This window comes from Suillus subaureus (assembly GCF_016647635.1).
Source record: "Suillus subaureus strain MN1 chromosome Unknown BJ212scaffold_11, whole genome shotgun sequence".
Classification (NCBI taxonomy): Eukaryota; Fungi; Basidiomycota; class Agaricomycetes; order Boletales; family Suillaceae; genus Suillus; species Suillus subaureus.
In genome coordinates, this window is record NW_024538567.1 from 229424 (window position 1) to 244741 (window position 15318).

The window sequence follows — 15318 nt, forward strand, 5'->3', positions numbered from 1 at the left end:
CGATATGTCCAAGAGTTTATGACAGGATTCATGTAGTCTGTACTTTACACGTCGTAAGCAATTCTTGCGCTCGACCAACAGTAGGGGTAGTTCCGTTGGTACCAGTTGCGTACACTCCTTCTTTCAGAGATACGGGGAATGGTGGCGTATGACCCTCCAATCTGATAAATGTGATATGAGAATATGGAAAACAACTCGAGCAAGACACATACAACCACTTGATGAGATTCATCGAAGAAATCAGCGGAATACCTGAGTGAAGCATATTAATCAACTAGTTATACGGGAACCTATCGTACTCACCCCGGATACAACGTCGATGGTACAAAGCCATCATATTTGTCAAAGACAGTGGAAGTCCACTCCCACACCCCTCCATTATGCCCCTTCCCACCGTGCTTGCCTCCGCCGGTAGTAGCCCTAATATGAAATGATTATTACATTAATCATATGCGCAAGAGTATACGTACGGGACAGGATGCCAGTTCCTGAATCCGACGTTGGCACCCCCTTCATACCTAGAAGAGAATTTGTCAAGGAAGAGTCTCAATTCCGGTTCAGTCGGGATGCGTCCGCCTTTCACACTCGCATACACTGAAAGATTCTCGTAGCAAGTAAGGATTGGCCAGTCCCAGGCGATCTTTATGGAAATTGGACCATATAGCGTCCGCACCTGCAGCGTGCTGAGATTAGTAAAAGCGGTAGTTAAGGTGAGTACACTTACACAGGTTTCTCCATTGCGATCCTCCCAACTGGCAGGGAATTCGACTCTTCCTTGCCCGGCACCCTTGTAAAACTCATAAAAGTCCCCATTCGTCACGGGCCGCCACTCAATACGGAACGCCCTGACTTCGGCCTGTCGACTTGGGCTTTCATTGTCCCACCCAAAGCTGTGGTCAGCGAAATCGCAGCGTTTCGCAGGATCGGTGTCTTCTGCTTCGACTGTCGTTAATGCCAAGCGTAACAGTTGCAGGGCCTATTTCAACGGTTGCTACATCAGGTTTGGGTGCTGCTTGCCACTGCACTACAAGAGACTCCCAGTGGGGAGGAGAAAAGTCGGGTGGAGGAATCGTTCCCGTCCCTGCGCGCTGAACTAGCATATACAAGAGCGTCTTGAAGCAACCTCAGCGAATTAAACCAACTTCGCAAGAGCTAATATTACCTCGACATGAAAACCTTCATGCTCGAACGTCATGAATAGGACGCGAGCTACTTTCCTAGTCAAGGAAATCTTGCCTTCAGCAATATCGTTGTAAACCTTTCTAAGGCGCTCCCTGACACGTATTTGGAAGGCCAAAATACTATGGAGTGAGGGCCAATCGTCATCGTTCGTGGGAACCACTGAATGAGGCTAGGGATAGGGATCAGGCTAGACGAATGAATGGGAGCAATAAGGCGAACATGGCATTGGGTCGGGTCGTCAACATTGGGGTCAATGCCTCTCTACAATCAGATTTAGCTGTACTTATTTTCAGGGATACGATTGCTTCGTACCTCGAAAATGTGCTGCAGATGAGATATGAGCCGCTGATATTCTCTTTCAAATCTAAACTGACCTTGAATTCCTGAGGTTCGGTGTGAGGTTGGTCAAGAAGACGAGATAAATGGATGTCAAGAAAGGTTGGGATGTGACCGAGATAGAACAGACAGATGTGTCTCAAATCAATCGGCTTCTGAAATAGCATTGCAGGAGGTATCATCCGCTGTGTGACGAAGTCCCAAACAGTCCACATGTTGCTCCAGTCCTTTATCGAGGGAATACCGAATTTGGCAGTGTGGCTAGACACCGCCGATGGCGAGTCAAGTAACGGAAATACGAATGGCGGACGTTCTAACAGCCAGAGTGAATAACGTTGCGTATTGTCTGTCCATCGCTGAATGGGCCGCAGATTGGCCTCGGTAAATAGCGTGTATGTGTCACTTTCCGAATACTAACTCGATGCTCGTGAGTTATCTCCTATTCAAGGTGTGCAACGTACTTTGTGCGAGATTTCCATTTTGACAAGTTCACCCTCCAAAAATTGAATCGGCTTGGGCGCCATTGAGGGGTTAATGTCATGCGTGTGGGTACACCTATAGTACGCTTCATGACAACCTAATCCAACAGGTGATGGGATTGGTGTTCAATCGCACTGACAAGAGGTACTTACGTTTGGATTCGTTGTAAGTATTCACAGTATTCCCAATTTTGTTCCGCGAACATTGACTCGTCTCCGAGTGCTCTCCCAGCGGCCTTCAACCCATTCAATATGAAATCACGAGTGTGACCCCGAGGGTCATTGTACGCTAGTTCAATATCTTTGCGATCATTATCATGATCCAAGCCGAGAAGAAGGGTATCTTTGCCGGGCTCCAATGGTAACGCCCGCAGAAACTTGGCGTCTTCTCCGCGCTTGAAGTTGCCTAGCGAGGAGCCGAGGAAGAGCAAATGTAAGGGGGTCCGGTTATTGCCTGGTGTAGACGGAGATGTTATCTCAGTGTCTGACGAATCGGGAAAAGAAGATCCTGTCGAGGTTGGAGAGGAGTCTCGGCGAGTGCTGTCGAGCCTGTAGGACCCCAACGAAAGTGGCAAAGCGCCGTCCGTAAATCTAGATTGTTGAAGACCACCTTCCTCGATGAATTTGAGTCCAGCATCATACGTTCCAAGCATGCCTTGCGCCTCGACTTTGCCGACAAGAATAGAACCAACTGCAGACTCGCGAAGCTCCATCAAAGTGCGCCTGAGCTCACGTTCTTCGAGATCGAGCGCGTAGTATGTTATGGGGACGACAGGTGGAACGACAGGAACGAGATTGGTAAGCGCATGTAGAATGTGGGAAGTCTTGCGCAATGAGCTATAGTAAAAAACTCTCAGATCAGCAGTTGTTTGCGCTAGGGGCTCACTGGCAGCGCTCAGGGCCGGGTTACATATTGTGACCGCCAAGAACATTGCATTATGTCATCGCCCTAGTCAAAAAAACTCACCCAGCTCCGAGTTCAAGTACGACCTCTCCTGAAACAACACCTCCAGTGTGCTGGTGCATGCCGTCCACTATTTGACCTGCGTGGTCTTGGAGAATTTGCTCCTCCGCACCAAACAGATAATATTCTGGTGCCTTAGTAGTGATATCATCGTATAGCCTCAAGCCGTGTTCGTCGTAGAGAATCATAGTAGGCAAGGTCTTCTCATCAGCCACTAGTCCTCTAATGATCTGCGATTGGATGTCACTTGCAGCATCGGAACCACCGGAAGCTAAGGAGGACTTGTCATGGGGTCGAACATCGACAATCTGAAGAGTGTTCATGGTATCGCACTGTGAGCAGAAAGACCTCCTTGGAAAGTAGAATCTGGAGGACTACTAGGGGTTCCATGGGCCATCCTCTTTATAGATCGGACACATCGGCTATACAGGGGCTCGAGCATTGACTTGCGTCAATTATATAATAATAAATTGCCAGATCAAAGACGTGGTATCGCAACTTGCAAGACACCGTCTTGCTCCAACTAGCCACTAGACCCTATAAGAGAACCTCGTGAGCTGATGGAGTAGCAAAAAATGGTAAACTGTGCACCCTGGCGCTTCGCTGGGAGCATGTCCCCATTTTGATCAAACCTGATTCCTCCAGTTCGGCGATCATGTGGATTTTTAGAATGCAGCCGCACTTCCCCATCATTTCACCTGTCAAATAGCCGACCTGCTGACACAATACGCAACCTCGGGAGCATGCCGCATGGTAGTAAACCTTTATGCGTTAGGTAGATCCTGGTGGCGACCTAGTAGTGTTGTGGGCAGGACTGTTTTGAAGCAGTCACGGTTCTGTTGGAAGAAGGGGCAGAACTTGGCTGCCCTGCCAAACACTACCTCCACAAAAATGATTGATTTGAAATCACAGGTTCGGAGGTACATGCTTCATCGGAATCCATGCGCATGTTATAACTTATACAATGGTACATAGGCGTGCTGCTTATCTCCATATTTTGAAGACATAACCTATCACAGAGACAATACTGGTACACTCAAAATAGAAAGTGAGGCACAGAATATTAGAACAATATCATGAGCTGAAATCTGGCTTACATAGATGTGATATGCACCTCAGCTAAAGGCCTGAAATGGGAAGTAGGAATGTTGTAGATATAACAAGAAAGGTATCACCTGCAGAATCCAGGCTCGGCCGACGTATTTTGGACAGATCACAAAAGAATCTTATTGTGGCTGTTCTCCATCGCGCATCACATAACGTCCGCGTCCATTGTCATATCTTAGTACCTATCGATCGTAGAAACACTGGATGGGCATACCTTGTGTTCGCTGTCCCTTCCATTCTCACGGGAGTATATCAGATTGCAATCACATTAAGCATCATACTTATAAAGAGGCACCCAATGATTCTATTTCAAGCATCCTTCTCGAGGCGGGCCGCCAGCTGGGACAGCATCTCCTGCGAGCGTGGATTGCGTGGAAATGACCGCCCATCACCATTCCTGTATGGATCCACTCGTTGAATTTGGCAAAGAAAGGGGGTACATAAAAACGACTCACCCAGTGCCGCCAATAAGAAGAAGATAAATCCACCCTCGCGGCTTGCTCCATCCGAAAACTTGCGCCCAGTTCCTCCGCCACCCGATATCGTACATGCGCACGAACCTATGTGCATCACGGACCACTCTACGTTGACTGTATGATAATTCTTCCTCCATTGGAGGATCAGATAACTTCATAGACGCCGGTAACGGAGGAATATATCTCAATAACAAGAATGGTGAAAGGGCTTCAACAGTAGTCTGGTTAGTGCTACTTTGCAATCAGCGCATGGAATAATAAACATAAAAGTTATGCGTTTCACTTACGTAATGAGGTAGATATGGTATACCAAGAAGGAACCAACAACCAGAGTGAAAATCACACCAGCAGCGGCAAGTAACAATTCATGAACAGGGGTAGCCTGATCCTGGACAACCATGAGTCTCGGAATTTCAGTAAGCGCGTTCAAGACTCCTCACTGGAACCAGAAGCGGGTTATTGAAAGACCACCGGACTGCGGATATAGATATGGTAGTGACATATGCGGAGAAAGCGGTGATGCAAGTCAAGAAGTGAACAAATGCTGGGTATGTTCTATATCCCTGCAAACGAGATGTTATAAATGCATACCGCGGGCTCACTCTACTACTTACGATACATTTAGCTCCAAGCCAAGGACAATGGTGATCTAGGATGGTAAGTCAGTAGCGTAGTTGCCTGAAGTGTATAAACTCACCCATCTTCAAAACACAACGGCCACAGATGCTGCAATGGTGCGCACGCTCCGGTTTAGGTACCCAACATTTCCGACAAAACTTGTCAGGACTACAGTCGTCGTCAGTATTCCCCATGGTCATCAAAGCTTCTGCGAAGCCCATATCTTCACGTTGATCGATAGGACCCTGGTCGGAAGCGTTAAAGTATACTGGACCGGGATCACGAGCTACGCAAACTATCAAGGAAATAAAGGCGAGGAATTTGAGGGTAAAAATGACCAAGAAATGAATAACGAAGGCAATAGGCTTGTCCAATGTGCGAAGATAGTGATTTACGAGCACGATAAGCAACGAAGGATAGGGAGCCACCATGAGGAAAAGTAGCACTGGGAATGTTTTGAGTCAATGAAGGAACACACACGGTGCGAGGACGTACAACATAGCGGTAGGTAATGATGCCAACTTCTCCGAACCTCTGAATCAAAATCATCATGTTTGAGGGAAGTGTCTTGTCCCGAGGTATCTACCTCGAAGGAGAGTAAAGGCTGAGGCCGTGACATGTAAAACGAACGACTGGAAATTGTCCACGAACTTGATCGTTGTGCTGCGCCTGGCTTCAGACACAGTGACTAAGGGTATTGATGGTGGTTGTCCCAGGTATATGATAAAAAGGAATAACAGGAAGAGCTGAGAACTCAATTGTCACTCAAGCTCAAGAGGCTGTCCAACAAGCAGTGCCACCGTGCAGATTAGTATAGTTACTATAGTAGTAGTACTAACCCGTTCAACATATGGAAGCATGATATTCTGCACTGCCACCAGCAGTATGTGACTACTAAACTTCATCTATAACAACCTAATCGAAATCTATTTCTCTTGAACTGCGCAGGAAGGCCGACGGCAAAGTTTTTTTCTATCGGGACACCTTTGGATAGTTTCAATGACAATGTTCGAGGTTTATCTTATCTGGTCTTAGCCAAGTGGTTACCACAATAGAATTAAAATCTGTTTCTCTTGGATTGCGCAGGTTCGAAACTTGCCGAATGACAGGTATTTTTTGTATCCATGACATTGAATCGTTTCGTCGACTGGAGGTTCATCTAACTGGTCCTAGCCAAGTGGTCACCACAACAGATCCACCGGAATTTAAGGCAAAATAATGGGAGCCCAAATAATCCTAACGTAACGTGTTTATCCTGTTTTCTGCAAATAACCAAGCACTGCTAGCTAGCTACAATTGATATTCCTTGCCGGATTATTTTCACCGTTCATCGTAGCTGGTCTTAGCCAAGCGGTGATCATAACAGAATCAAAATCTGTTTCTCGTGGACTGTGCAGGTTCAAAACCTCCCCACCACAGGTTGTTTTTTTCTATCAAAACACGCCTTGAAGATTCGCTCACAGATGGTTTCCTCCTAGGACCATCTCAACTTCGTCCTGGTCAAAGTGGTTACCCCAATAGATTCTAAATCTGTCTCTTGGACTGTGCCAAGGGAGGTTCGAAACCTGCCGACGTCCACGGTTTTTTTTCTGTCGGAACACAGCAGGCCTTGGAGATTTACTCAGTGGATGGTTTCCTCGGAGGTCCATCTTAACTGGTCTTAGCCAGGTGATTACACAACAGAATCAAAATCCGTCGAACCTGTCGACGACGAGGGTATTTTTTCCTATCGAACATGGCTTCGTGATTCACTCATGGATAGTTCCAATGAAGTTCATCTTCACCGTTGTTTACCCAATGGTTACCGGAGTCAAAATCTGTTTCTCTTGGGTTGCGCAGGTTCGAAACCTACCACACGACACGCCTTTTTCCTATCGGAACACACCTTAACATTCACTCATCGATGATTTCCTCGCAGGTTCATCTAACTGGTCGTAGCCATGTGGTCACCATAGCAGAATCAAAATCTGTTGCTCTTGGATTGTGCAGGTTCGAAACTTGCTGACAAGGTTTTTTCTATTGGAACATACTTTGACATCTCTTGGAGTTGGTTCGAAATCTTTGTGCTGTATAGATCCTCGGAGGTCCATCTCACTAGGCCCAGTCATTGCGCCGAAACCTCCTTTTGATAGCCTTCTGTCCATGAGAAGAAATTCATCTTCACGCCCCGCGAAGGTCGTCTGACTCGTCTTAGAACATAAGATATATCCCCGAGGTGCGTACGCCAGTCTCGCTGAAACCTCGTTGATGGACACTCCTTTGGCCGTTGGCTCTTCTAATGAAACCGAAGATGACTTGAAAGCTAAAGGTGGAAGAATTGAAAGTGGAAGACCAAGCCATATCGTTGTGAAGTGTAGTTTGCGTGCGCTCCTGTTTTATGTCGATGCCGAGGCGGAACTGAATTTTGTATTTACTTGCGATTGCTGCAGCAAGACCCGGCCACCAGATGTAGATGTCATGTCAATGGAGAGGTCAACGCTAAACACCCCATGACAGAAAGTATGCAGGAGCGGCTCACCGAGGCACGCGTAACGGAAAAGAGGGGTCCAGCGAGAACGGAATGACAACTTGACAAGCCTCTAACAAATAAGGTGTCAGATAAGCCGAACACAGGTGTAGGGAGATGGGAAACTGATCGTGTTCGACAAAAGCCCTCCTCCACTAACGTTGGGAGTCGGATAAGACTAAATACTTCAACGACGCTCATGTGTACGGCACCAGGCATGACTCATTCTCGCGAAGACTCCAGTTTAATCACAAATTCTTTCCCCGAGTCCCGCACTAGCAAGGGTAGTCACTTGTGCCAAGGTCAACCTGGAACATTAGCTGGTTGGAAGGGCAATGCTTGGTGCTATCCATGATTTCAATAACATGCATGACCTCCTCGCATGCGACTGCTAAACATGAGCATTTCGGTCACAGACATCGTTCATGTACAAATTGGTGCTCACTCGTCTTTCGGCTGCAAATCAAAAATCAAAAATTGATGGACAAGATCAGATCTAGTCAGTTAAGAAGGTGGATGCCGTTGCAATACCAAATTGTCTGTCTTCAGTATCATAAAGAGTATAAAAAAGAAAACAGAGAACAACACCAGGTTGCTACGCAATTTACCTGCAAGGCAGGAGAGGTGGCGGGGTGCGAATGGGCGCAAAAGGCCCTGGTATTGGGGGTCATAGGGTAAACGAAGGAAGCATATAAAGCTCATTACAGGTCGCGTCAGTGTACGGATATAGAAGAGGCATGATGCATTAGACCCACTCCATCACAACACACTGTACCGCTCTTGCACGAATGTAAGCTCCACGATGGTCCCTATTTGGGGCGGGGCGGCTCTCCAACTTGGCCATGAAGTTAAGTGCTTCCCTCACTGCCGCGCGCGGCATTGTCGATGGTTGTCGGAGGTAGTAGGAGAAAGTAGTTTTAAGTGTTATGACGTACCTAGTCTCCCTAGCAGACTAGATAGAAGGCAGATATTCGTTCCTTCTTTATTATGCCAAGGTACGCTGACCACTGTGCCGATGCATAAAGACTGTGATGTCAGGGACTTCCTTCCGGATCTAGAGAATGATGGGCTTACCATTCAATCGTTCCCATATCGTACAGACTACTGGAGGTAACCAGACATTATGGGTGAATTTCCCAAACGGACGACAGGTAGCACACGGAGGCAAGCCTATTCTTCTGGAAGAGGACGAAGAGGAAGGTCGAATAAACGTCGGAGTAGGAGAATTCAGCCTCCGAGAAAATTGCAAAACCAGTCGCCCATGAGCAAGATAGATCTTGGTTGAAGCTCGCATATGAAAAGGGTTTGTGCCATGCACGCCAACATCCTTAGGACACTCTGGGGTCACAAGGCATGATAACCATGATATCGTACACCAGATTAACATCGACATAAGTAGCAGTTATCTGACCTTGCATACAATCCATCTTCCTACTGGCCCTTCCTTCGGCCGAAGGTGACCATCTCGGCACCGCTCATTGATCCACTCCTCCAAAGAAAGTTCTGATGCAGATGTCTGCTCGGTTGAAAGCAGTAGACATTTGGCCATCCAAGTCTGGGTCTCTTCTGAAGCTGATAGCTCCCGATATGCACTGCGCAGCACCACCCACGCCTTATCCCTCGCTTTGCTTCTCAGCCGTTCCACGAGCGTGTGCACCGCATCATATGACAGATGGACCAACTCATCGTTTGTGTCGTCAGCTGACTTGGAAACAGAAAGGATATGCCTGTATACATCGTGTCGTGAAAGCGCTTCAACCCTGATATAGTTAAGGGTGCGGAGACCCGTTGCTAAATTTGATATCCATACATATGCTTCTGATGTCCTATCGAGCACGTTGGGCGAGAGGCCTGAAAGATGTTCAAAGTAGGTTTTTTGCGATGGATATCCTGCGATCAGGTGGTGGAGGAGAGATATAAGCACGGAGCTGATCGGAGGCTGGATTGATGCAGAGGTGTAGAGTTCAGGGAGGAGGTGAGAGAGAATAGAAGATGCCTGGATTGGGGAGTCGAAAAGTGCGGAGAGGTAAAGAGAGGTTTCGTACACTGCAGGATATCTAGACTATGAGAAAATCAATGCGGGGTCAAATTAACGTACCTTCGATTGCAAAGGCATCACTCCGCTTGGATGCAAAAATTCCTTCTCTAAGTTTTCCTGTCCAGCAAAGTTTAGAATAGATTCTTGGTCAAAAAGGAACGTGGGACTCACGGAACAAAATTAAAATGTTCTCCTGTCCATCCTTTGTCTGTTTCTCTGTCCAGAACTTGTGCAGCTGTAATCTTCATGCAGCCTCATCCCGAATGTCATCAGGCACACCCACCTTCTCACCTACGAACACCCTGTACTGTTCTTGCACCTTGAAATTCTTCAAGCTAGCACCTGAGAAAGGTAAGCTCTAAGAATGAGTCGAGGAATTTGATCTCACGCATCCCCGCCTTGCTCGAGTCCGCTACTCCGGCTAACTGATGCGATGTGTTCCATTTGTATGTGAGGCGTGGCACCTGCTTCTCTAACTTGAAAAGAAGTATTCACCCTTCCACGAGTATGTGGTTGCCCCCGCGTGCGGCCCCTGGCACTTCCACGGGCTGTTCTCATGTTGATTGTCAGTACACGTGGAGATGACTCTAGTGGGATCCGAGAGTCCCATAATAGTGTCCGTTTGTTTGGATCCAAGGCTTTTGGTAAACAAACTGTCATCAGTAAGGCTTAGCTAAGTCACATCCACATCACTTGACTCGCACTGAACATCTGCCTTCATACAAAAGGAACGACTGTTTTAGTAACTTCTGTTGATCCGCTTATGGTCTGCCTATGGGAGATTATCTTTGTACTGGAGTCAGTCACAGTAGCTGCATCTGGGGACGTGGTCAATCAAGTGGTAGCCAAGTTTAGGTATTACTACTACATAATGCTTGGACTACAGAGTGCCTGCAGTTAATCATTGATGTGCGTCCTATCGGTGCGCCGGTCAGGCCGCTGGCGCAAGCGACCCAGGCCACTTGATTCCTTTCTCTTGTCTTACACTCAAGTACCGGGTATACTTTATATTTAGGTGCAATCCCCTTTATCTGCTCGGTTACAGTGTCTAAGTATAAGACTTGTAACTCGTGCCAGCGAGTCCTACGACTCTTGTGTTCTCCACAGTCAATATAAACTCTGGGTATAAGTTGTTTATATAATTTTATCGAACGGAGTCTCACACCGTGCCACTGATCACCTGGGTGACCGACCCACTCTCAAACAGTCATACTACCAGCCCGCATACCATGAGCAGTAGCGACGGAATAGACGCGTCTAGATCGTTTCACGCCTCAGTTGACACAGGTAAGTAGTCCTTAGAACTTCGAGGCTTCCGCTGACTGCAGTGTCGTCTAGAGGACAACATACGACAGATAACCGGAGAGGACAACGATAATCCTTCACCCTTCGAACCTGGAAGCGGGCATCCCGTTACTTCACTTTCCCCTTTTCTGCCAGCAGAAATCCTAGCCCTAATTTTACAACCAAGATGGAAGCGGTACGAGGATAGAGAAACCTGGAAAGAGATAGTGAATGTCCTGCTCAGCTGCACTCTAGTATCAAGAGCCTGGTACGAGGCTGCAAGAGTAGTCCTGTACCAGGATATCCGACTTTGTCAAGTCAACTCCCTTCGCCTACTTCTTTGCACCGTGCGCGAGAGGTTCGGCGGTCATTGCCCTGCTCGCAGCCTGCAATTCATGTATTGTTCGCCGCATCGGCGTAACAAAAAGCAGCCAGAGGAGTATGCGACACTCGCTGGAGAGATTGTTGCGTGCTGCCCGGAACTCAGGTACCTTGCAGGAGAGTGTGGCTCCTTGTGCTTTACCAGCAACATGTCCCTCCCCGATTACCCATATTTGAGGGAGCTCAAAGTATCTGGGCAGAACCTCCGCCTCCTTGCCCCTCTTCTATCGCGTTTATGCAATCTCAAGTCCTTTGAGATGCTTCAGAGTCACAATGGTGACGACCTCCTGGAACACTTTTCGCCGCCTCGTTTCAAGCTTTCGACCTTATCGATATCTCAAACAGAGTTGTCTCCTGGCTTGTGTAAATGGCTTGAGTCCAGTTCACAGAGCATAGAGTGCTTGGAGGTGCAGGAAATAGGCATGAGCCTGGGTCACTTGGCCAAGGTCATTGGAGGTTTTGTGAAGAAAGTTCACGTCAAAATCGTGGTTGATTCCATAGCGGACAGCGACTCGGAGACTATCTCAGCCCTATTTGGGTTCGCGGGCTTGCGAGGACTTCGCGTCGACGGGTTGAAAATGGACAAAGAACGTTTGCTTGATCTACGATTATCATTGGAGACATTCACGTTCTCTGAGGACATATTGAGCATGCGTACTGTGCTGGCGCTGCTACATACGAATTGGCAACCCTCCTTACAATCGCTGAACGTTTATCGTATGCCAATGAGCATCTACTTCTCCGAGCAGTGGATGGTTACGGCTGCAGAATATAGGGATGAGCTACACAGCGTATGCGCTGCTCGCGGTATCCAGTTGAACTGGCTGTTACCAGAAGAATGATACCGGTAAGTGTGTCCTATGAATTCCATAATGCCACTGCTTATACGGTTGCCAAGTTTTTATTTACGTTTGTAACCAGGAACGATTCAACGACTTGACCCGATATCATATTGTGGTACTTACCTTTGAATCCTGTTTATGTTACAGTCCATGCACATGGTTCAACCGATTGATTATGCAATTAAATTTCAGCCTTTCGTCCCGTACACAGCTATACAAAGTGCATATTATATGAAGCTTATATGCCTATCTGAATAAATTATTTAAGAGCTCAGGCTGCAGATAAATCTTCCAGTGCAATGCAACCAATCATTCATACCGACGAACTCTCAAAGGCACTCCAATACCGTCCTCTCCAACAACACGCGGGCGAGGCAAAATTCCCCTCGCAATCTCGACCTCAGTATCCGGTCCATCCCGCATCTCAAACATAAAGTTCTTCACCAGAACTAATAAAACCGTCTGTATCGCAGTGAATAACGTCCAAACTGACTGATTCGAATCACTCACCTTGAATTCCGCGATCGCAAAATCTTTGCCAAGACACGTCCTCGGGCCGTCGACGAATGTCAGCAGATGCCTATGACCTTGAACTTCCTTGGCCTTCCCACTGATCCCGTCTTCAGTCAACCAACGATCAGGCTTGAATTCCTTTGCGTCAGGTCCCCAGATGGCCAAAGACCGATTGATTGCCCTGATTGAGATTACCATCAATGACCCCTTTGCTATAGATATACTGTCCGTCATTTTCCCGGACTCTGTGCACACAGGTTCGCTCAAGGGAATAACATCATCTACGCGTGCCTGTAGATCCACTGTTAGGGTCTCTATTCACATGTAGACACGCGTACGCACGCAGCGAGTGAACTCGGGTACCGCAGGATGGAGTCGTAGAATTTCATGGACGACCGCATCCAAGTATGGGAGGCTGGCCTTTAATTGGTCGTATGTCGGATCAGGACCAAATGCAAGCAGCTCCTCCCTGAGTCTGGTCTGGACATCGGGGTGTCGCGATAACTCGATCAGTGCCCACTGATCACCACGTGAATAGCGTACACAGATGTAATTGGACAGTAGACTTACCGTAAGACTGACTGCCAGCGAAGAGTCAGATAATATGATGGAAGCGGACAAGAAATTAACACACTTGACGTTGTTTCGTAACCTGCGAGAAGCAACACCTTCATCTGCAGGATATCAGCTTGCAAGTCATGGCCGTGATACATAGTCTCCGCGGACCTGAGCCAATATTTCATCCTCGGACATATGAAGCTCAGCTTCCTGACCTTCAGCTTTGACTACGATCGTTACGTCAATCAAGGAATCACAATGAATCTCTTGGAGAGCGTACTCAGCAGTCCGATGATAGATTTTTCTTCTTCCGACTCTTTCATATTCACATCCTTCTCCCGGCGACTGCGAATTAACAAGTCATTGGATATTTCACCCATAGTCACGTTAAGTTTTTTCGACAGCTTCGTCCGCTTATTAGGTATCTTGGCAATGATAGGAAACGCCGACGCGAACAGGAAAAAAAGTTGGTTCACTGCTGAGGCCTGTGAGTTGTTTCCAAATGTATCGAAGACTTCCGTAACGCTGGCGTGCTTTCCGTCGAGTGAGCCAAAATCATGGGAGAAACCAGCGATGCCAATCGTATCCAAACTGCTGTTGCGTGATTTTCGGAGCTTGCACAGCAAATATCCATCCCTTACGAGATATGATTCATCCTTGAAGTCACTTTGATGAGGAGTGCAAGGTTTGTTTGTCCAAATGAACGCACCAGTTTTGAACTTCAATGACAGCATTCCCATCTTTGCTCGATTCTACATCGGTGTCCCATACGTTCTTGACCTTAGAGTTTCGAGATCAGATGTGTCGCATTCCTTACATTGGAAATCCTTACCTTATATGCTGAATCATAAAATACTGATGTGAGTTTCCGAATAGCTGCATTACTGAACGCTGGAGTCAGGGCCTTCCGCTGCCTAATTCGCAAGTAGCTGATCAGTCCCCAGCACGAGGACAAGATCCGGATTCTAGACACTACCTTCTGTGACTCTCGCCCTGAGACGATAGTACCCCTCTACCGACCTGTCAAGAGATATCAAATAGATGACATAAGAAGAGGGTATTAACATACCAGGTTCTCTATCAGCGCCAGAGAAAGAGGCGTCTGCACATAGGTCCATGATTCTCGGGCATAAAAATGTGCGATGGCTCTTGGGTCAGCTAGCACGATTCTGGTCTGTCCGAGGACCGACGGAATCATGTACACTACTCCATATTCCTGCGCCCAATGTTCATACACAGTAGCACTGTCTTTAGATGAGACGAGGTCTTTCGAAACACCATATATGAAGCTGGTACGAGGTGGACCACGGAGTTGAGTCGTCCTCAATCGCCAGCGAAGTGCCCTCACCACTTTGACGAAGGTCCACAGTGCCGCAAGTGAACAAGCGACATTGAACACGCCAACCGAATGAACAGTTGTCCAGAGGCTTGACGGAGCCAGGTATAGCGATAGTAAGTGAGGTCTTCATTGTCGTGATGAATTCGATAATTGATCTATTGGGAGATTTATAGCCACTTCTGCGGTGGCGGCATGACTACGAAGTCTACCGGCTTGTTGTAGCAATCAATACTGTCAGGAACAGGCCTGTTGACTGTCAGTAGAAGCCTGTGTTGGAATTTGAAATGAAAGTGTCCGACGTATGTCGTGTACTATGCTCAGCCATTTTCACGTGATTTCGTCTCTACATAGTACTTTGAACGAACTAGACTGTGCAAGACGAAAGATAGAGAAATCACATCAGTGTCTGAGGAGTCCATCCATGCTAAAATATGATATTTCTGGCCATCTTGCCGGAATTAAGATTGTGCCGTGACAGTGATTCGTCGCCACGGCAAGCTAAATCATTACGCAGTCAGCACTCAATTCTACTAATAACCAGGACAGTGCATGACCAAAGGAACCTGTGAATAGAATCCACCTTGTGAGTGGTTCCTGGGACGGCACGAGGTAAGTGGCGTTGCGATACAAGAATTCTTGTCGAGCGCTGGCGCTTTCACCAGATGACAAGAAGATTTTTTGTGAAGTGGAAGCAG

The 15318-nt window shown here is 47.3% G+C and overlaps 5 protein-coding genes across 5 annotated transcripts; 1 reads left to right on the forward strand and 4 right to left on the reverse strand.

The window, feature by feature from the left end:
- Positions 1-44: 44 nt before the first annotated feature.
- BJ212DRAFT_1446386 (DUF323 domain-containing protein) lies at positions 45-3713 on the reverse strand (the record flags this gene model as incomplete). Its single annotated transcript, XM_041338236.1, is given in 13 exon segments — positions 45-161; positions 213-252; positions 304-420; positions 471-673; positions 725-976; positions 996-1112; positions 1163-1351; positions 1402-1443; positions 1557-1931; positions 1980-2095; positions 2176-2834; positions 2965-3269; positions 3696-3713. The coding sequence occupies 13 exon segments, from the start codon at positions 3711-3713 to the stop codon at positions 45-47; spliced, it is 2550 nt and encodes an 849-aa protein (XP_041194372.1).
- Positions 3714-3934: 221 nt separating this feature from the next.
- BJ212DRAFT_1345994 (DHHC palmitoyltransferase-domain-containing protein) lies at positions 3935-6052 on the reverse strand. The gene is made up of 9 exons (XM_041335327.1): positions 5658-6052; positions 5242-5607; positions 5159-5193; positions 4985-5107; positions 4832-4932; positions 4524-4775; positions 4283-4465; positions 4063-4196; positions 3935-4009 (listed from the first exon to the last, which is right to left on the reverse strand). The coding sequence occupies exons 1-7, from the start codon at positions 5779-5781 to the stop codon at positions 4378-4380; spliced, it is 1089 nt and encodes a 362-aa protein (XP_041194373.1). The 5' UTR covers positions 5782-6052; the 3' UTR covers positions 3935-4009; positions 4063-4196; positions 4283-4377.
- Positions 6053-9070: 3018 nt separating this feature from the next.
- BJ212DRAFT_1268955 (uncharacterized protein) lies at positions 9071-10150 on the reverse strand (the record flags this gene model as incomplete). Its single annotated transcript, XM_041330769.1, has 5 exons — positions 9071-9714; positions 9767-9823; positions 9878-9941; positions 9990-10041; positions 10095-10150. The coding sequence occupies 5 exons, from the start codon at positions 10148-10150 to the stop codon at positions 9071-9073; spliced, it is 873 nt and encodes a 290-aa protein (XP_041194374.1).
- Positions 10151-10674: 524 nt separating this feature from the next.
- BJ212DRAFT_96783 (uncharacterized protein) lies at positions 10675-12393 on the forward strand. Its single transcript, XM_041344472.1, has 3 exons — positions 10675-10993; positions 11045-12218; positions 12270-12393. The coding sequence occupies exons 1-2, from the start codon at positions 10936-10938 to the stop codon at positions 12211-12213; spliced, it is 1227 nt and encodes a 408-aa protein (XP_041194375.1). The 5' UTR covers positions 10675-10935; the 3' UTR covers positions 12214-12218; positions 12270-12393.
- A 129-nt stretch (positions 12394-12522) lies between these two features.
- On the reverse strand, positions 12523-14753 carry BJ212DRAFT_1298601 (cytochrome P450; the record flags this gene model as incomplete). Its single annotated transcript, XM_041332712.1, has 12 exons — positions 12523-12675; positions 12724-13017; positions 13069-13245; positions 13297-13307; positions 13361-13400; positions 13453-13511; positions 13565-13950; positions 13994-14064; positions 14117-14198; positions 14261-14304; positions 14354-14532; positions 14633-14753. The coding sequence occupies 12 exons, from the start codon at positions 14751-14753 to the stop codon at positions 12523-12525; spliced, it is 1617 nt and encodes a 538-aa protein (XP_041194376.1).
- Between the last annotated feature and the right edge of the window lie 565 nt (positions 14754-15318).

Coding starts and splice junctions, on each gene's coding strand:
- BJ212DRAFT_1345994 (XM_041335327.1), bottom strand. CDS start 5,781: ATGTCACGGCCTCAGCCTTTACTCTCCTTCGAGGTAGATACCTCGGGA. Junction 5,608..5,657: donor TCATTACCTACCGCTATGTT/GTACGTCCTCGC, acceptor AAACATTCCCAG/TGCTACTTTTCCTCATGGTG. Junction 5,194..5,241: donor CCGTTGTGTTTTGAAGATGG/GTGAGTTTATAC, acceptor TTACCATCCTAG/ATCACCATTGTCCTTGGCTT.
- BJ212DRAFT_96783 (XM_041344472.1), top strand. CDS start 10,936: ATGAGCAGTAGCGACGGAATAGACGCGTCTAGATCGTTTCACGCCTCA. Junction 10,994..11,044: donor TCACGCCTCAGTTGACACAG/GTAAGTAGTCCT, acceptor AGTGTCGTCTAG/AGGACAACATACGACAGATA.